This window comes from Zootoca vivipara, chromosome 11, assembly GCF_965207765.1.
Source record: "Zootoca vivipara chromosome 11, rZooViv2.hap1.1, whole genome shotgun sequence".
In the NCBI taxonomy this organism is placed as follows: domain Eukaryota; kingdom Metazoa; phylum Chordata; class Lepidosauria; order Squamata; family Lacertidae; genus Zootoca; species Zootoca vivipara.
In genome coordinates, this window is record NC_142594.1 from 33051187 (window position 1) to 33072675 (window position 21489).

Genomic DNA, 21489 nt, shown 5'->3' on the forward strand with positions numbered 1-21489 from the left:
CATGCTTTCCCATTACGTCTGAACTGGGCCCAGATATTTCATTACGTACGGTGACACAACCTAAATGGTAATAACTGGAATATGTGTGTATTGTGCAACCCAGCAATTTATTTATTATCCTTTTTTTGTTTGTTTTTACAGTGTAAAGGTAAAGGGACCCCTGACCATTAGGTCCAGTCGTGACCGACTCTGGGGTTGCGCGCTCATCTCGCATTATTGGCCGAGGGAGCCGGTGTATAGCTTCCAGGTCATGTGGCCAGCAAACCAGAGCAGCACATGGAAACGCCGTTTACCTTCCCGCTGTAGCGGTTCCTATTTATCTACTTGCATTTTGACGTGCTTTCGAACTGCTAGGTTGGCAGGTTCAGTTTTACAGTGTATCATGGTATAATAATGCATAGTATAACAAAGCATCAACCAAACTCCAATCTGTCCCATCAACCCAACAATTTATGTTATGGTTTTGAGGTTATTAAAAATGCACACCAAAAAAAATTGTACATTTTTTTAAGCTACAGTATTTTTAAATGCTTATTCATATATATATATATATATATATATATGATTTATATACAAAGAGCAAACAACTCAACATCATTTCAGTTATTACAGCAGACATGTGCTGAAAGGTAGTTATGTCAGAAGGAAATTTCACCTGCAATTATTTTTCTGCAAGTAAACCCTAGAGGAATCCATTACTTTCAGATGGAAAATGAGAAATAAAAATGGATTCCTAATTAGAACAGAGGTTTCCCCGAGACACTATGGCTACTAATAAAGGAAGTTTATGTTTCTGTGTATTCAGCGTTCTTACTACACAATGCCAAAACAAAAAAACACGTTTATTTTTACACAAAAATAAATAGACATGGTTATACAATTCTGCAAAGTAGCCAAACTAGAAGTGAAAATGTGCTGCTTGAATACACTAAAAGTATCAGTATAAATTTCTAGTGCCTTTTCTGAAGGTCTACGAAAAACAACAACTTGAGGCCTTTAACAAGGAATGCACAATGTTTATTTTGAAACATTTATTGTTACCTCCCCTGGGTGGTACAATGACAAACAAGGAATAAAATAAAATAAAATAAAATAGGCAAGATCTTGTGCATCCACATCAACACTTATTTCTTAGGCAATGCACACTTTTTTTGGTAGAATGTCTTGGTCATATTGAGAGATGCCAGACAGCTAAAAACTCTTGTGTAAGCATCTGACACTCACAGTGATCCTTCAAGTGCACACACACATTTTAAAACCTGATTATCCAGTATAAGATATCCATGTTAACACTTCCATGTTAGGTTTTGCAGAGGAAGTCGTCTTGGTGATCCTCCAGTAGAGCAAGGTTTGCAGAGTGGGAGCCCAGAAGGGAGCTTTCTTTTGTACTGGCCCTGCAGCTTTGGGGAAAAACTCCCCTCTGAGGAGTGTCACGCTGTTTACATTTCATGACAAGCAAAGATGCACCTTGTTGTCCAAGCTTTCGGAGAGGAATGCAATGCATCGTGATACCTTATTTTTGCTTTTGTGGTGTTATTTATTCTTAATTATATGATCCTGATTGATTTTGTTTTACAAGTTTTATTGTTTATTGTGATTGTAGTGTTACTGTTCATCATCCTGGATCTCTTCAGTGAAGGGCAGAGTCCAAATATCTCAAATAAAATAAATAAATGTAACATTCAGGGATATAAGCTGGAGCAGGATCACAGATTTCTGCAGCATAATGCTGAATGGTCTCAGAAGGGTTATATTCCAGTGTTAATGTTTCCACATGCACGAACTCACTTGATTGCCTCCAGAAATCCCACAAGTATTGTGTTGCAGAACCAGAAATTAATCCTGGGGCATTACAACACACACACACACACACACACACACACACACACACACACACACACTTCTTTTTATTTAAATATGAATACATCTATATAATGCAATAAATCTGTTAGGACCACAGCTTTTTCTCATTCTTAAAAAACGTACATGTAGGACCCTAACATAGAGAAATAAATCACAATCCTAAATTTCACAATTTGAAGTATATATTCTATGATACAGTGCATTTCTGATTATTTCACTGATGAAAATAATCAAAGAGCAAGGCCGCTGAACAAATATTACCTGGGTGGTCTCTAAGACGATTGACTAACTGGATTCTACTTTACGCTGAAATAATTTGGCTGATTTCCCAGTAGGTAGCCAGATCAAGTTTCCAGCTCATATCCAAATAAAAACTAATGTTAGCTGTGCCTGCTAACATCCAGCTTACAGGCAGCATTAAAAGCAATATTTTTAAAGGGCCAGTTTACATTCTTCAATCATGAGAGCAGTCTGCTTGCATTATCACTGTATCGTTTCTTACCACAAACAATCATAATATCATAATGCTTATTTGGAAAGTGGTATCCTACCTTCACATTGTCTGGATGAAGTCCTCCAGGATGTTTGTCCATGTACTGACATAAATCTGTGTGCTTGAAAAGAGAAATCCAAAAAAGGGGAGGTGAGGTATTAATGACTACTCAAAACCCACTATTTCCACCAGGTGCAGCAAATAAGGGGAATATATATTATCTGAATTGTGCTATGCTAATATGACCTTCAAGTTCCATCTTGTTATATTAGCTAATAATATTGCTTAAAGATAAAGGTAAAGGGGCCCCAGACCATCAGGTCCAGTCGTGTCCGACTCTGGGGTTGCGGCGCTCATCTCGCTCTATAGGCCGAAGGAGCCGGCGTTTGTCCACAGACAGCTTCCGGGTCATGTGGCCAGCATGACAAAGCTGCTTCTGGCAAACCAGAGCAGCGCACGGAAACCCCGTTTACCTTCCCGCCGGAGCGGTCCCTATTTATCTACTTGCACTTTGATGTGCTTTCGAAATGCCAAGTGGGCAGGAGCTGGGACCGAGCAACGGGAGCTCACCCCGTTGCAGGGATTCGAACCGCCAACCTTCTGATCTGCAAGCCCTAGACTCTGTGGTTTAACCCACAGCGCCACCTGTTTCCCGGCAATAATATTGCTTATAAAACTCCAAAATGCATCTCATTTTCTAGCTGGAAACCACAGGAGGGGAGAGCGCTCTTGTGCTCAGGTTCTGCTTGAGGGTATCCCACAGGCATCCAGGTGGCCACTGTGTGGACAGGATGCTGGACTAGATAGGCCACTGGTCTGCTCCAGTGTTGAAAGTCAATTACAATTACAGCAGACTAGAAGCATCCCAAATGGTTCAAGGCCCACATGGGGCAAAAGATTCCTGCAAAGTAGTGGGACGGACAAGATTATCCTTGTGGTCCCTTCCAACTCTACCATTTTATTATTCTATGTACATACTCATCACTATCTTATTGTCAAATTATTTTTTCATTCACTGCAGTCTCTATTAAAACAATGTTGTAGTTATAAAAACTTTCCTTATTTACATTTCTAAATGCACTGCAGTGAAATGTATGTTCCAATAGGAGGTCAAAATCACATATTACTCTGTAGTCTTATATGTCACACATTCCTGCCTGCAGCAGTAGAAATTGTTCATAAATTAAAACCATAAAAGGAAAGATATGCCTATAGTAGTTGGAATGCAGAATGAAATTTGCAAACCTACATTCTACTAGAAAAAATATATCCTATAAAGGGCAGCATAAGAAGCTCTACTTAATGTTAGATATAAATGAAGCTGCTTCCAAAGAGAAATGATTTAACAACTGCCATTCTAGAGAAACCTATGTCGTTCATAGAAATTCTGTGTAAGTTGTGCAATAGTGCCTAAAGACTGAAAGGAAGTTTAGTATTCTTTTTTCCCTTCATCTGCTCGTTCAATAAAAACCAAGTTAATTATTCTACATCTATCACCATGCTGCCCAACATGTTTGGGTTTCAGTTTCATTGGCAAAAAGAAAACACAATCAATATTTTAAATGTTTTGTTTCCTTTACAAAGCCGCCCAATACATTTTCCTGGTTCATATCATTTGCTTACTGGTATTACTGACTAGAGGCTCCTTCCCTGTTTGGCCGCTCACCCACCCCTTTGCCAACTGCCCTTCCCTTACACTTTTATACCTCACTCACACCCTCGCCTATCACCCACAGCTTATCTTTAGCTTATCTTTAGCAGCTTGCTTCATAACCCACACTTCCCAGATTACCAAGAAGCAACTTGGGCTCCACAATGTAGAGAGAATGTTTGGGAGTGATTGTGTCAACAGCCCATGTCATCTCACCATTCCATAGTGAGACTAGGGCTTCAACAGTTTTCTCCACTGGAAAATGCCCCAGGACATTTAGGAAGCCATTGGGTTCCACCAGTCTCCAAGGGTGGGCAATTTCAACAGGTCCTCCACCCTTGTGTGTGTGTGGGGGGGGGGTGTCAATAATTTTTGCCACCAATCCAAACTTTACCAGATAATGGTCCAAGTATGACAAGGAAATAAATAGCATAATGCAGCATAACTATTGTCTTAAGAGCTTCCTTGCCCTTGTAAACTATAGCAAATTAAGTGGTGCAGGATTTGTTTTGTTTTGTCAATGGAGATGGATGAAGAGGTGATATAGATTCTCTGCTTTTCACAGTAGCCACACATTCTCCACATTGTATAGTTCCAGCCCCCAAGAGTTCATGGGGATGAAGAGGCTGAAACCCATTTTCTAAAGTTCCTTTCCGATGACACTATATCTCTATACTGAAAATGCTTATTTATATTTATTTAATTAATTAATGCATATATCATTGAGTATAGGTTCAACAGTTGCAATAAAAAACAAACATGTCTATCTTTAGAAAGAGGAGCAGCGGAGAGGGAGAGATATTTGGATATCTAGATAGCTAGATTTCATTATTCTGAACTTCAGGGACAAATATCACAAAAGGAGCTCATACCCAGCTTCCTCCTTACTCAGTAATCATTCACTATTAATTAGCTACTTATATTTTCAATGAAATATTCTTCACTCCTCCTCTCTTACTCAGCAATGATAAATCTACATGTGACTTAGCTGTCCCATAGTTGTACCTAATTGGTTTCAGCTGTCATTTCTGAAGCTGAAATGCATGGACAGCCTGGGGCCTGTGAATGAACAGGAAGCATTTCCAACCACATTCCCATCATGTCAAACCAGCAATGTGAAAGAGCTCTTCCATTAAAACAAAAACTGTACTATTTAGCTTCTGGCAATGACATCATGCAGCAGACAGAATGTATTGTTTCACTGAGGCAGCAAGACTGTTGCAAGCCATTCTTTTCTGCTAAAGAGATTGCACACATTAGTTACGCTCCGGAGGTTCTTCTGACAAGAATAGTTTCCCTATTGTCACTAAGAAATTCTTAAGCAGACAATACAATGCAAAGAACAATAAAAGATATAGCTGAAGTAACATATTTGCAACAATTGCATGCAACCATACTCTACAAAGAAGTTACTCTAAGTAGAAATATAACAAGACAGAATCCCACATTTTAGGAGTATTTGTAGTCATTCTCATTTATGAAATAAATTGCAATTTAAACTAATAATTAAAATTAACAGAAAATATTAAAGAAACCAATTATGGTGTTTTAAATTACCCAGTAATATTTTAGCATCATCCTTGCATGGACTGAAATCAATTTTGGCTCAGCTGATGTGATATGGCTTCATCATACCGTAGTATTAAAATGATCACCCAGTAAACACTTAGATTTTATTCACTAGAAATAAGCATCCATGTTATTTTATTTATACAGTTAGTTCCTTCTTGTAATGCCAAATTATAATTTAGCATCATGTATAAAAGTTCATGTGTGTCAGTGTGAAAGGTCCTTTGCATTCTTTGTTCTACTAAATATGTTAATTCCACAGGTTTTTTAAAAAAGTCTTCAATTCTTACCCTTATAATTGTCATTCATAATCATCATTTTCTTGCTTTTTAAAGATTGTTTTCTTGTTGTTCTGTTTTATCTATTACTTTTATGTATTTGGAAATGTACACATTTGAATGACACAACAGCTATAGAAACTTATAGTAAATTTGTTTAACAAGTAAAGTCTTTCTGAATTCAAGGGTGCTTATTCTCCTCAAAATGTGCATGTGATTGAAGTCTTAGTCAATATTTATGCATTTTGGTACTGACCTTTCCAGGCTTTTACAAGAACATCAGTGTTATCTACTCGTATCATTTATATGAATGCAAAATATAATATTTTAAAAGCTTTTAAAATAATTCTAGCTAATCAAGTTTGCCTTTAAATTACAGAAGCAAGGAACACAAAATGCTAAGTTATTTGTTACAGTTGCATTTCACGTTTCTTTCATCAACACCAGCTCAAGGCACTTTCCCATTCAGGCACTGACCACAGCCAGTCCTGCTTTTTTAGAGTCATGCACAATAAGACCCTTAGAAATTTAGCCATTTGTGAACGTGGAACACTACTGAGAAGACAGCAGGTTGTCCTCAGAAATGGTTACAGCAAGGTTTAGAGGACTGCTGTTTGAACATCCTTTATTTGAGGAAGTAACCAGTGGCAGAGCTTCATGCTCCGGCACAGGGGGCGGGGAGCAAACGGGGGCGGTGCTGGTGCACGTTCTGGGGGCGGGCAGCCGCAATGGCACCCTTGGGATCGCACTGCCCGGGGTGGAGTGCCCCTCTTCCTACACCCCTGGAAGTAACCTCTATCCTACGAAGCTTTGGTTGGCCCTATCAGCTTCCTTGCTACCCTCAATCATGACCAACCACATAATTCTCTGAAAATGAAGGATAATTCCTGTAATTTTTGCTATCCCTCCATACAGAAGATGAACAGAAATGTTATTTTAACTCAGGAAGCCAACGTAATGGATTGGGGGGGGGATGTTTTATCTCTGATGTTCTCCAGTCTGTATTTTACAATGGAATGGGTTAGACAGCCAGAGAGAGAACGAAAGGCCTTGGCCTGTAAAGTTTCCCATAATGATGACAGATTTCTGTCTCAAATTTTCATGTTTCAGGGGCACAAGGATATCCCCTTTCCCAACAAATAGCCCCAAAACAGAATGAAGTTCAAGAAGAGACAATCATTCTCTTATCTGAATCTTTGCCATTATATGGACAATAAGAGAATGGCATTCTCATCCATCAAATAATGACATTGATGAATGAATGAACATTGAGCCATCTGTTTGCATTATGATACTTCTACCCAGATCCTTTAACGATATATAGCCAAAATATCACATAAAACATGTGCACATAGAATTGCAGCAGCATCCAGTGTGGGGCAAGTCCATCTTGCTATGTTGCCTCTTAGCTTCAACCCCACTAGAATAGGACATTAAATCAAGTGACAGAGCCATTAAGGGCATGTCTGACTTCGTGCTGACCAAAATGCATAAACTATTCCATGCAGAAAAGTGACACCAAAGTTTGCCATTCCATTCCTCCCATATCCTCCACTTCACATATTTCTATTATTCCATGCAGAGATTGGATGGCCATCTGTTATGGATGCTTTACTTGAGATTTCTGCATTGCAGGAGGTTGAACTAGATGACCCTCTACAATTCAATGATTCTTATACATGTATAGTACAACTATGCCACAACTGATGCGAAAATTATTCTTTGTATAACTACATTGGCTCATATTGCTGAAAGTCCCTGGTTTGATTCCAAAACTAACACACTATAAGTTGTGCTAACTCCATCCTTAGATTGTCCTATAGTAACACTGCACATAGAACTAGTCTACTTATCTCATTTAGAATGAGACTCTTGTTTCTCTTTCAGGTTCTTCCTCTTTCGATCCTATGAAAAATGCTTGCCTCCTGGTAGCAGCTTTTTAACAAACTAGTTTTTCAAGCCGAAAGTGCCAGATCACTTCTTCATTCTTATAATCTAAAATGGGAGGGTGGGGAATTCCATATTTATCATCTTTCTTTGATGCCTTTCTACTTCGCCCGTGGGTCGATATTGAAGCTCAAAATATCACTACATCATCCCTGGTTATATTGCCTTATGCCTTATAGAGGAGGGAGAAAGGTTGTTATTCTACTGCTCCAGAGAAGCGGACACAGAGCAATGGATTCAAACTGCAAGAAAGAAGATTCCACCTGAACATTAGGAAGAACTTCCTGACAGTAAGAGATGTTCGGCAGTGGAATTTGCTACCAAGGAGTGTGGTGGAGTCTCCTTCTTTGGAGGTCTTTAAGCAGAGGCTTGACAGGCATATGTCAACAATGCTTTGATGGTGTTTCCTGCTTGGCAGGGGGTTGGACTGGATGGCCCTTGTGGTCTCTTCCAACTCTATGATTCTATGATTCTATCAATTTTGAAAAACTTGTCAAATAATTTTACGAGGTATACTTCTTAGGTATGGAAAAGGTGGTATAAAAAACTCGCTTCTGTACTGTCCCCTCTAAGCCCACTTCCTTATTTTTCTTAGTTGTCCCACGTATATATTAGTCAATTTGGCTTCAGCCCTAGCCCTAATCCCTGCAGAGGCGTACCTAGGTTTCCTTGCACCCTTGGCAAGGAGATGTATCAGCACCTCCAAAGCCGGGAGAGACCAGAAACATGTTTTTTGTTGCCTTTTGCACTCCGCCAGTGACTTCCACCACGGCCATTGGAAGCCCTCATCCTCTTTCTCCTCTGTCAATCCATCTGCCTGCATGTCTGCCTTCTTCCCTCTCTCCGCTTAGGATCTCCTACTCACGAGTAGGACTCTGGCAGAGACAATGCCCGACTGGCATGTTCCCTCCCTCCTGGTCAATTGTTTGGGAGCTTCAAAAGCTTTCACCAGCCCAAACATCACAGCGACTGATGCCAACTGACATCAGCACACTTACAGATCCGCAGTTTGTGCAATTGCGTAACAGAGTTCAGTAGCTCAGCATTTGGCGATCTATGTTAATTTACATATAAACACACACGGAGCACTGCAACATGGCTCCCTCTCTCTCTAGCATCAGGCAGCAAAGAGAAAGAACAAAGGACAATAGTCCCACTTCAGGAAACACAGGAAACACAAACATCCTGTGTTCATCATTCCCACTCTGTGGAATGAAAAACATATACTGTCATGTGATAGACAACAATCCCATGAATGCAAACACGGAGAATGAATCTTCAACACTGCCATGGCCCATGCCATCAACTGGATTCCTCTGCTGAGGAACCCAGAGGAGCCTGCATGCCTCAACCTCCACTGTGTGGTGGAGCAGCCTGGGGCATGTGCAGACGGGCTGCTAGCCACTCAAGAGAGTGGCTGCTAGCCACTCAAGTTTGTGGAGAGGTGTGACTTTTGCACACACACACACACACACACACACACCCCGAGCCAACCTTTCGAACTGGGTATGTGCCTGACTCCTGCCAGTAATATTTTTGAAAAGGCAAGTAATTTCTAGAGAGAACTAATTCTGTAAGGGTTAAAATATAATGGGTTAGTAATTTTATTTTCTTGCAAATCTAAAACTTGCTCTACATTGCTTTCTCGTGTTAAAACTGTATATCTGAAGGAACACTTCTACCCTTAATGTTCAGCCCAGACACTGAGATCCAGCTCTGAGAGCCTTCTCATTAGTCATGGCCGCCCTGTGGAACGCCCTTCCATAAATGTCAAGGAAATAAACAACTATCTGAATTTTAGAAGACATCTGAAGACAGCCCTATATAGGGAAGTTTTTAATGTTTGATGTTTTACTGTGATTTTATAATTTGTTGGAAGCTGCCCAGAGTGGCTGGGGCAACCCAGTCAGGTGAGTGGCATATAAACAATAAAATAATCCTCATTACAGTGCAAAAAGTCACTAACAGATAATTTGAGTTGATTATTTCAAATTTTCCAAGTTTATTATAAAATCCATGAAATCTCTAATATAGGATTTCAACTGGACCACAAAAGGAGCCAAAAAGAATCTTCCATTCTTAGAAAGTGGTTCGAAAATTGAATTAAATCCTGAAACTACAGATCTCCTGTGCAGCAGGTATTAAGAAGTATATAGAACGGGGCAGTGTAGGGGGTCCTTGTTCTACAGAGAATCGTGTTCCCTTTGAATTAAATAACCTAAGGCAAAACCTTCTTCCAACAGAAATCTAATTTCTCATTGTATATTGTGAACAGGATTCTTATCATGTGAACTGTAATATTTGTATCCTTATCACCACTTTTTCATAATCCTAAATGCCAGCACGATGGCCCCAACTTTGTCTGCCGGTTTAGTAGCGATTGTATTCTTTTCCAAATTATCTAAGGACTGCCTCTCCAAATGATTCAAAGCAACACACTGTTTTTATGTGTCTTCTAAGACCTAATCTTAAGACTCAGCTGTTTGGAAACAGGATGGGTTGAAAGATAAATCTTGTTTCAGTTGTTGGTATAGTACAATGAAAGAGTAGATGATACCACAAAATAATGAACTTCTAAATATCTAACTAAGTAACCCATCTTCGCAACTTGTATATACAGTACAAGTATTTATTATATTTTCAAAATATCAATACAGTACATGAGAACTTAAAAATGTTTAAACATTCATAGTTTTATTTGTCAGGTGCATTTTTTATAAACTTGCTTTTGGAATGCTTCATGGTGTTAACATATTGTTTTATGAAGAGTTTATATCATATTCAGTTTCATAATTATATATATTTTTAAATTGTAGATTTCCCTGATAAAGGACCAGAGTAATCCAAAATGCTTTGTACAATAAATAATTTCCTTTAATTCTACTCCATTCTTTTTTATTGTTTTCCTAGTATTTGTGGCCTTTCTTATAAGGCAAGTTTACAAAAACTATAATTTGTCTTGCCTAGGTCCAACAGCAAACTGATTTGCCATAAAAAATCAGAAGTCATAAAATCAGCACAAGGTAATGGGGGATGGGTAACATGTAAACCCAAAAGTAACTCATAATGCCAACATGCAAACTAGCCCGTTGTCTTCAGTGAAATTTAAGTAGATCCTCTTTGTTCAGGATCCTGGCTAAAACATTTTAAGTACTATAATCCAAAAGAGTTTTACAGAGGGTGGGGGGATATAGTCAGGGTTTTTTGTTTGTTTCCTCGCATAAGTTATATCAGCATGTGAGCAAATTTTACGTTTCTTTTTTATTTGTCACTACAGTTTTCCAGCTAAAGGATAGTTCAGGGAGGCCAAAAATCAGGGAAGAGAAATCAGTAAGGGAGAAAAAGAGGCATCAATTTTCCCTGGTACAGCTCAGCTTGTTCCCCTTTGATTACAGGCAGAAAGCCCATATGCAAAGGGGTGTTGTAGCCATGAACATGTCTTTGCTACAGGAAATGCTTTTTTGGATGCTCCCGTCTCAGAGAAATGTTGACTCTTCATCCTTTTGCCTACCCTGGGCTTCCAGTGTATGGGCTTTTCTAGAGAAAATGAAGGCTCACTGTTCTACCAGCACAACATGAGCAAAGGATGGAAGCCAGCAAGAGGCATTTGCATTGCATTGCACCAATGGATAATTCTGCAATTATTATTACTTTTTGGCTGTCCAATATACAGTGACATAAGGCAAGACATTTTATTCATTTAAAAGTTATGCAAAATATGTTTACTGTTACATAAGATTAAAAGCTATGATTTGTCATTGGTAACTCAGTTTGAAATTAAATAACAGTAAAATTCCCATTTATTTATGCATTAGACAAAAGCATTTAGCTATGTCAATGTCTCCAGTGTCATTCCTGCAACTGTTCTGCACCAGTTGTTTTACAGAGAAATAACCATATTATTAAAAATGTATCATTTATATGTAAATAGGCAAGGTAAATGGACTTTTCATAACATACTATCTAAAAACCAACCCTATTTGAGATTCATTTGCTTCTTATAATACAGTATCCTGATCTCAATTTGTAGAAATTTGGGGTTAATTGTGACTGTACATTCTACAATACTCCAGTTAAATGCTGAAGTGGTTCTACACAAATACCATATGTTTGTCTTAGGAAAACGCAGAATGATTAATTAGGAGTTCAGACTCAAGGCTTCACAAAGCAATTTTCCACACAAAATTAGATCATTACATTGTGTACTGTGCAAATTGAAGTTTTAATTAATAGCTGAAATGCAAGTTAGAGAGAATATGCTATGAAGTATAAATTACATTCCTCAGACTTTTTCTGACACTGCTTATTAAAATACAAACTGCCAGGTGAAACAAAAGTCACTTGGGGAGATCTTAATCCTGTATACTGCTTCCCTCCCATGCCCTTTTAAGTCTTACAACAGCTATGAGCCCAATAAGCTCAAATAAAAATGGTCTATAATCATTTGGCAAGCTATCACTTATCAAAAATTACTGAAGAATCAATAACATTACAATAATGTCTGCTACTGCCAATACTTCTGTAACAGTTTACTTAAAATATTTACATCCTGCCTTTTGGCTTCTCATGGGCCCTAACACAATTCACAACATACAGTATACTGCTGATATTCATGTATACAATGTTTGCAAACAAACAAAAGCAATAGCTCTTATCATTTTCAAGACAACTCGACACAAGCCCGGCAAATCTGGAACTATAATTGATTATCTGATAAAGTTAGTAAATCTGAATTAGGGCTTTGTTATTTTAAGTCATATGCAACTACTCATTTTATGTGCCTATTTTATAGTTTTGTTTTTCATCTTTGAATTTTTGTCCATTATAACATTTCTGTCCGTTTTATCCAATTTAACTGAAATTTAGATCTTAAAAAGGTTTGGTCCACATCCTAGCCACATCCAAACTTATGATGGACTGGGAGCAAGATTTAGACAGGCTCACAGGCTTCCAGACTCAATGCACTAGATTACATTCTAGTCTCTCTCAATGGGCAGCAAGGGACTATTATTTAAATAATCCAGGTATTTTAACTAAATGGTACCCATTTTGCTTTTAGAGGCTCTGGTTTAGATCACAGTACATAAAAATGTTAACTTACCACAAACTCAAATACCAGTGTCAATGTCTCCTTTGTGTGAATAATATCATGAAGCAGCACAATATTAGAATGTTTTAGGCCCTTCAAAAGAGAAGCTGAAAGAAAAAAGGCACAATTAAAGGAAAATATAGTTAACCAATACAGTCACCCAAAAATTATTTCAATCCTAGTAACATCCAGCATACCTGAAGGAGCGTCTCCTCCCCCATCGTTCTGCCCGGACACTGGGGTCCAGCACCGAGGGCCTTCTGGCGGTTCCCTCGCTACGAGAAGCCAAGTTACAGGGAACCAGGCAGAGGGCTTTCTCGGTAGTGGCACCCACCCTGTGGAATGCCCTCCCACCAGAGGTCAAAGAGAACAACAACTACCAGACCTTTAGAAGGCATCTCAAGGCAGCCCTGTTTAGGGAAGCTTTTAATGTTTGATGGATTTCTGTATTTTAATATTTTGTTGGAAGCCGCCCAGAGTGGCTGGGGGAACCTGGCCAGATGGGCGGGGTATAAATAATATATTATTATTATTATTATTATTATTATTATTATTATTTTGTAGGTGTTCTGAATGTCGCATAATCTGTCTCCACATACACCTATACTTATTTCACCCGAACCCACACAGAATTATAGAGTTCACTGCATTTTACCTCCCACCTCCCCCATGAATAAAGTATAAAAAAGGGGGAAATGTTCTTTCTAGCTTTTTTTCTCCTGTGTGAATAAATGTTTCAAATAAATTAGTGTGTATTATTAGAACAAGTTTAACATGTTAATTTAATATTATCTTCCCTGCATACCATCAGTTGATTCAGTTTGCTACATTAACCCTTAAGAATGCAAGTACCGGTACTTTATTCAGTATTTTAACACTGGATTATCCAAATCAGTCACTTCACATAAAAATTATATTAAGTCTGTGGAATAGTAACAGAAAAACCTTCTCCTATTAAACCTGTGAAAGGTTTTGCACATATTTTATTTTTCTCTGTAATCTATATTTAATGCTCACACTGTAATGCATATTTAATGTGCATATTTAATATTCCTAAGATATGGTATATTTAACCAATGTGACATGACAAGCCATGTGTCACTACAGAAGCCCAAATGCCAGTGGTAACTTGTCAACTCACACATACATCAGAAAATGAACATCATCCCTCATAATATAAATATATATCCAAAGACAATAATGTGCAACTGTACAGTCATATCCAAGTAATACTTTCCTGATTTTTGTTCTTTTATATACTTTGTATCCTAGCTCAAGATAGGGCCATTCTTTAATTCAAAATTTCTACAGCAATGGTTACATTACAAGATAGAAACAACAGCTAGCTACCAGTATATAAAGGGGACGGGGAAGGGGAAGGGGGAAAATGCTTTTGCTGCTTTCATATGCTAGTGCAGCAGATACTGAGCTAGCTGGGCCAATGGTCTAAGGCAGCTTCCTATGTTCCTATATAATATATTATTTCCAGGAGGTCTCACATTAAGGGATGGATTAATAATATAGTTTGAAGTGAGAGGTGTGTGTGTGTTTATGAAACGGTATGGTACACCTGCATCAGCACAACCAGACGTCTTCATCTGCCTCTGATACAACAAAACATGTCTCTCCCTTATCAATCTCTACAGCCACAGCAGGAGCTGTAACTCTCCAGCGGTTTGACTTCACCCCCGAAGGCACACTCTTCCATTGTCTCCTGAGACAGATGGATGCCAACCATACATACATACATACATACATGCACACACACACACACACACACCACTTCAAACTGTATGTCTAATGATGCACAATAAAATCAATCCAGTAAATGTTCAATAGAAAGCAGGCAACCGGCTTAACATAACAGCATGCTTTTCTATTTATGAGTTTTCTATTCTTCATTGTTAAAAGTATCACCTCAGGCCCTTACCTCTTCTTGGTGATCGTTATTTTCTCTCTAAAACCTCAAACAGGTCATTAAAACTTAAACACAGTGAGCAAACCACACTCTGATGCCTGTCTACTGGCTTTCTTTCCCCTGATCTTTTATTATCTGTCCTCATCACTTTAGGTATCTATACTGTATTAGTTACTGGAAGCCCTCCACCATATAAACTCAGTGCTAGTCACACACAAAAGATTACAACTATAAAAGGAACCCAACATCAATAAAAATGCAAATGAAGCATTTATATAGTGCTTCAAATTATTCCAAGTATATTATTGTGTAATCTGTATTCCATATAGTCAAGCAAGTCAGTATTATTATATCCACATTGCAGTTGGGGATGGAATGAACCTATGAGACAGAGGCTTGCCGAGGACTACCTAGTGAGTCCATCATGGACAAGACATTTCAATTGGGGACTTATCAATTCTTAGGCTAAGGAACTCTCATACTAGAGGTCTTTCTTGTTGAAATTGTCTGCATTTGTGCCTTCAGTATTTCACCTTTAAGAAATTCCTATCCAACTTGGACTCCTTTTTCTTTGAGTATTTCTGACCATGGAATCTCACCCAGTAGCTCCTTAAGCTTTTTGAAATCAACCTTCTTAAAGTCTAGAGCACATGTCTGACTACACTCAGCTTCCCCTTACCTCTTGTATAGCGAACCCCAAGAGAACAGGGTCACTTTCTCCTATAGTTATCAGTACTTCCACTTCACCCTTCTGGAGTGACTGTCAGAGTTGGGGGTGGCTGGAACTGTTTTGCAGTGATTCTGGTTCTACTTGGATTATCGTTTCCAGAGGGTGATGCTTGGGGTGTGCACTTTGGCCCCATGGAGACTTCAATGCTGCGTTCCTCAGGGTTCAATTTTATCCTCTACTAGCTGGCCCGGCCACGCGTTGCTGTGGGTTTTTGTGTTAAATGGAACTTTTCCTGTTACATGGACCTTCAGAGTCTCCCTTTAGAGTCCCTTCACCTGCCCTATCCCAACCCTGACTCCCCTACTGCAAGTTTCAAAAATAAGACTTCCGAACCCACGTGTGTTCCTAAAAATGTCCCCACCCCCCACTGCTTTGGGTAACTCAGAGTCCTACCTCCCCCCAATGTTGTGGCCTTCTCAGTTTTCCCTGTCCCAACCTACCCCCCACTGCTTTGGCTGACTCAGGGTCCTCCCCCCCCCATGGCTATGTGTTTTCCCCTCCCTTTGTTGTGCCTCATCCCTGTGCCAACCTCGCCCCCCCCCCCTTGTGAAAGGCCCTATTCTGTTTGTTTTTCCCTGCTTGGCAATGCTGCGGCCTATTGAAAAAGCTGGGCCTTGTTGCTGCAAAAGGCCTGTTTTCAGTTGGTTGCTGTGGAATTTTGTTATGTCATCTGGTGGCGCAGCTATTGGATGCTGCTAGTGTCTTCAGAGCTTCTGCTGGTGATGTATAATTTGTGCACCACTTTTTTGTGTGTTTAATCATTATTTTAGATGTGAAAGATGTGCTTTTTTGGAAAAAAAATTACACCAGATCCCTCCCTGGTGGGCATGGAACGTTGTGGCCAAATTTGTTACATTACGGTTCAGCGGTTATGGAGAAAGGCTGTTTCATCCGAGTGTGCAATGCCTACATTTTTATATATATAGATACTGTTTAATATCTACATGAAGCTCCTGAGTGGGGTCAGAGTTTTAGAGTATGTTGTCAGGAATATGCTGATGACCCACAGCTCTACTTCTTAACCCCACTACATCAAAAACAACAAGCCAATGTGGTTCAGAAACCAAGTGAAAACTTCAACACAAAATCATTCAAGAGACGAACCCATTAGGTTTTGAAGCTATCAATGAGCTGATTTAGCAAGAGTTTACTGTCAGAGGTAGCTGCTGAAGCTGACAGGTAGAAGAAGTAGATACTTTCCATCACATAAAAAACAAGTGTATCTGATGAAGTGTGCATGCACACGAAAGCTCATACCAAAATAAAAACTTAGTTGGTCTTTAAGGTGCTACTGAAGGAATTTTTTTATTTTATAAAAAAACAAGAGTGAAATATACTGGAAAGCACAAGCAGTACAGAAACCAAATTAATAGGCACAGCTATGCTATGTAAAATACCATATTACTGGATATATTATTTTTAACAAAGTTTAAAAACAGCACGCACACACACAGACACACACCCCATTAGCAAACTTGTTATGTAATGCTAATCTGACATGGCGTTTTTGTTCTTGCAGCAAATGTAAAGATAAACAGATGGCTTCATTTTAATTCAATTCCCAAAGAGTTTTGAGCAAGCATTCTAGCATATGATGCAAGAATCTAACATTGGAATAAATGCCCTTATTGTTTGTCTAGAATCTAGATGCATGTTTCTATAGGACGATAAGTCGTTGCTTATTCCAGTATTGTACAATTTCAGCTATTAGATGTTAGGATAGCTAGAGGAAACAGAGGAATAAAGAAGTTACAGCAAAAGGCAAGAAGTCAATTCCTCCATACTAAACATCACTCTAAGTGGGAGGTTCACATGTTCTCCCTTGCTCCCCCCTCCCCAACACATGTTGCAGTTACAACTGTCAATAATAGCCAAGTGAATATTTACTTGCAAAAGTAATGAAACTATGGGAAGATAGTCTGGCAAAAATCCAAATTTTTCCCTCTACCCCAGCTGTCCTTTTAGAGAAAACCTAAAAGTTGCTCTCAAAAAGCATTTCCCACTTTTGCACTGCACATCTTATCATCAAATCAAAGCTCAAACAACTTCAAAACCTTATCTTCTTCATCTTAATGAATGCAGTTTGACAGTAAGGTCACAGCACATTACACACAGAAATGTAACAAGAATTAGGAGCTTGGTTAGAGGAAACAAATTAGTCTTGCATCAAGTTTGGATTACCCAGGTTCATACAATCATTCCAAAAACAGTACTACACTAACATATTGGGTGGTATTCAACCAAGCAGACCCGCTAAAATTAATGGAACTAATTTATTCTTCTTAATTTCAATTGAGTAAAACTACTCTGAGTAAAACTTAGCTCAATACCAATTTTTTTCTGTGCTTCTGAAGGAATCATTATCACTCAATAAGGATTATGCTATTATAGCTAAGTTTATATTCTGGAGGTTACCTCACTTTAGCAACATTGAATGCCAAATAACATGTGGAAGTGTAGAAGGCAAAAGGGCTGAATATGCCAAAAGCAAAGCAAAGGCAATTCCTGAGTAAAGTTTGTTTTGCATCCCTTCCAGTACTACAACATTATTATCATTAACCATATTATTATTTGAGGGCAGCTGCCATTCAATTTGGCTGCAGCTATGGGAGATATGGGAACAGGACTATTCCATCAGTTCTACTGAAAGACCAACTACTTAGAGCTCCTCTAGTTCCTGAATATTTTCCATTCCAGATGGTTATTATAAGGAGTACAGTATTTTACTTCAAAAACTGTCAACTAAGTTTTTTATTTCCCTCTTCCTTCCCAATTTATTTTCCCTTTTGTGTCATGACTTAGATTGTGAGTCTGTGGACAGGGGCTGTCTTGTTGTAAATGATTATATATACATCACTTTGAGAGCCCTTTTGTTGATGAGTGGGATAAAAATGTTCTATATAAGTGAATAATAAACACTATTAATGTGTTGCCCCCTTTAAGAATCAGGCTCTATGTACAGTAATGCTTAATTCTGTTCAAGAATTATTTTTAATTAATAAAAATTATATATTTGTTATTTATTGCTTAATAATTGATTAATGAAATATTGATTGATAGACTTAATATTGTTGTGGAAGGGGAAAGCAGGACTCAGTAGGTGGAGTTAGTTTACGTCAGTTCCAAAAGTCTGAGTAAGTATAGGCAAATCCCGTTTCAAAACATTCTAAATCACTGCCTTATAGAACTGATTAAAGATTTGAGAATACCTTTAAATGCCTTAAATCCATTGAAAATAAGCACTTCGAGTGGGGGAGGGGGAAGAAGTCTGTCATGCATAAAGGGGTAGGGTGAAAGTTGTGGAAAGACGGATTTTATATTTATTAAATTGGGGTCAAAATGCAACACACTTTGGATGCTTCAAGTTTAGTTACACTGCCTTAATTGGGTCAAGACGCAAGAGTAAAATAGGTATGTTTAACCCTTAAAAGAGGGATAGACACTTTTCAAAAGCTGGCAAGAAGCAGTGTGCATGATATGCACAGTCGTACCTTGGTTCTTGAACACCTTGTGACTTGAACGTTTTGACTCCCGAATGCCGCAAGTATTCCGGTTTGTGCATGTTTTTTGGAAGCCGAACATCCAATGCGGCTTACGCAGCTTCCAGTTGAATGCAAGAAGCTCCTACAGCCAATCGGAAGCTGCGCCTTGGTTTTCAAACATTTTCGGAACAGACTTCCTGAACGGATTCAGTTCAAGAACCAAAGTACGACTGTATATGGGGTGGGGTGGGGGTATACTACATGTGACTTCACCATTTGTTTAACTCTGTTCTTTTCCAATTACATATGAAACTCAAGAGGTGTCTTTCAGACCAACAGTGGGTCTGGGTGAGGGAGACTAGACTGTTCAATTTCCCACAGTGCTACGACCAATTCCCATTTCCTCCCACCTAGACTCCAAGATCAGAAATGAGGCTAGCTGAGGCATTAAAAATTCTGTTCTGCCTTTCTGCTTAACCAAGGCCTCTAAGGCAGCACACAAAATTCTTTAATACAAGAGTTCAACAGAATAAAGCAACTACACAACTCAAAATCCATGAAGAAAAGGATAACTAATTTTAAGTTCTGCCAAAGGCTTTGATAAATAAAATACAAGCCTAAGAAAAGAGAAGACTAAAGATAACAAACTTGGAGAATACATGGAAGACAAAATCTGAAGTTTGAAAAATGAACCAAAAAGCAACAATTTTTTTCTAGGCAATGTTGGTGATTTTTTAAAATACTAAACAACAACGTTCTCACACTACGGGTAAGACTCTTAGCAGATGTCCTGGCTCACATCCTTGGACCTTTCCTTTCAAGAAATCCTGTAAGTTTTTGTTTGTTTGTTTTTACTAATTCACCATGCAATATCTGCATCAGCTCAAAACACATGTGACACGTTCAAAAGGCAGAATCTAGGATACATCGATTGGCTTAAGCAAAGACATTGTCCGAACATGTGATGTGCCCCTTCTGATTGAGCTTGCAAGCAAGTGCTCCTACAGCAGGGGCTGGGTCTGTTCACACTTGCACTGACAAGTCCTTGGAGATGGGACTCGAGTCCAATCCTCTGACACCCTCCACCTCTGATCTGGACACCTACGTGGATTGCCTGGCCAGCTTCTTGGCTACCATAGGAACCTCACTCCCTGGACACTTAGTGAGGTGGCAGCTGGCTCAACTGGTTCTAACTGCCTTACTGAGGTAGAGCCCTCATCCAGATCACTGTATGAACTTTTTTAACTACTGCCCACCGCAAGGTGGCTACATTTTAATGTGTTGTTAATAATAATAATGTGTTCATCTAGAAGAAATTACACCGATCATGGGGATAAACAATAAATCTGAATAAAAAGGTTAAAACTATAGATGTTTGGATCTAGTTATACAGTGGTGCAAAATATTTTAATGGGAAAAGCAAAAAAGCAGTAATTCCAAGCCTAACTATGAAGCCAAGCAAAAGCAACACCCGCCAGTTTTATATTTGAGCAAAAGGAAACTGAAAATAGCTAAGTTATATTTAATTTTATGCAACTCCATCTTATTTTAAGCTTGACTGCCTTTTGAAACAAATAATTGCTATTGAGTAACAGATACAATTTCAACCAACTCTTTTCATCTGCATCCCCATCATTTATCCTCATTGTGACTGACATTTGTGTCGCATTGGTGACAGAACATATCTATTGAACACTGTTATAGTATTCCAGGAAACGTGTTTAGATTTTTAGCATGTTAATATGTATGAACCTCTTTGACTGCTGATAAACTATTTATATTATAAGAAGGAATATTTTGGAACTTTGCAGGTTGTGCTTGGTGTGTTTTCTACCCAGAGTTTATACAATGTGGAATTCAGTTTTGAATTATCTAAGGCTGAGAAAGAAGCATTTTTACAAGAACATAGATAATTCTCATGTACTGCATTTTTTCATTCTGCATTTTGTCTCTGAAGGGGTTATGGCAAATAGGTTGGGAAAGGAATCCTGAAAGTATGAGGAAGCTGGTTAAAATTTTAATGAAAAAGATAATTTTAGTATCCCCACTTTTCCATGAGATTTTTATCATCATAATGATGGCACTGAAATTCTGAGTGGGCAATTTTTCATTAAGTTGGGCAATTTTTCATTAAGTTTTTCTTATTCTCTGCCCGAAGCTTCAGCTTACAAGTACTGTTGGTTTTTTTGTCAGACAACATTAAAAGTTTCTTGAACTATAGCTATTTAGCCTACAGCCACTCTTTGCTGTCTGAATTTTGGCAAAAAAAGAGTCAGAAAGCTTGTAAAACAAGCATGGGAAACAAATACTGATACTTAGCTTTTAGTATACAAAAGCCCAAAGAGGCTGAACTTCTAGGGCTGTAAAACAAAATACATCTACTGAAGCCATTTAAGGCTACATTTTTATATCCACTTACTTGGGAGCATGTCCACATGAACTCAAAGCAATTTACAGCCCATCATATAC

General features: G+C 38.5%; 1 protein-coding gene across 2 annotated transcripts in view; it reads right to left on the reverse strand.

Moving 5' to 3' along the window:
* CDK14 (cyclin dependent kinase 14) overlaps positions 1-21489 on the reverse strand; it is a 234570-nt gene that overhangs the window by 128515 nt on the left and 84566 nt on the right. For both annotated transcript variants that reach the window (XM_035129982.3, XM_035129984.3), the window contains 2 exons: positions 12903-12997; positions 2415-2477 (listed from right to left, as the gene is read on the reverse strand). In XM_035129982.3, coding sequence (XP_034985873.1) covers positions 2415-2477; positions 12903-12997 — 158 coding nt within the window. The remainder of the gene's footprint in view (positions 1-2414; positions 2478-12902; positions 12998-21489) is intronic.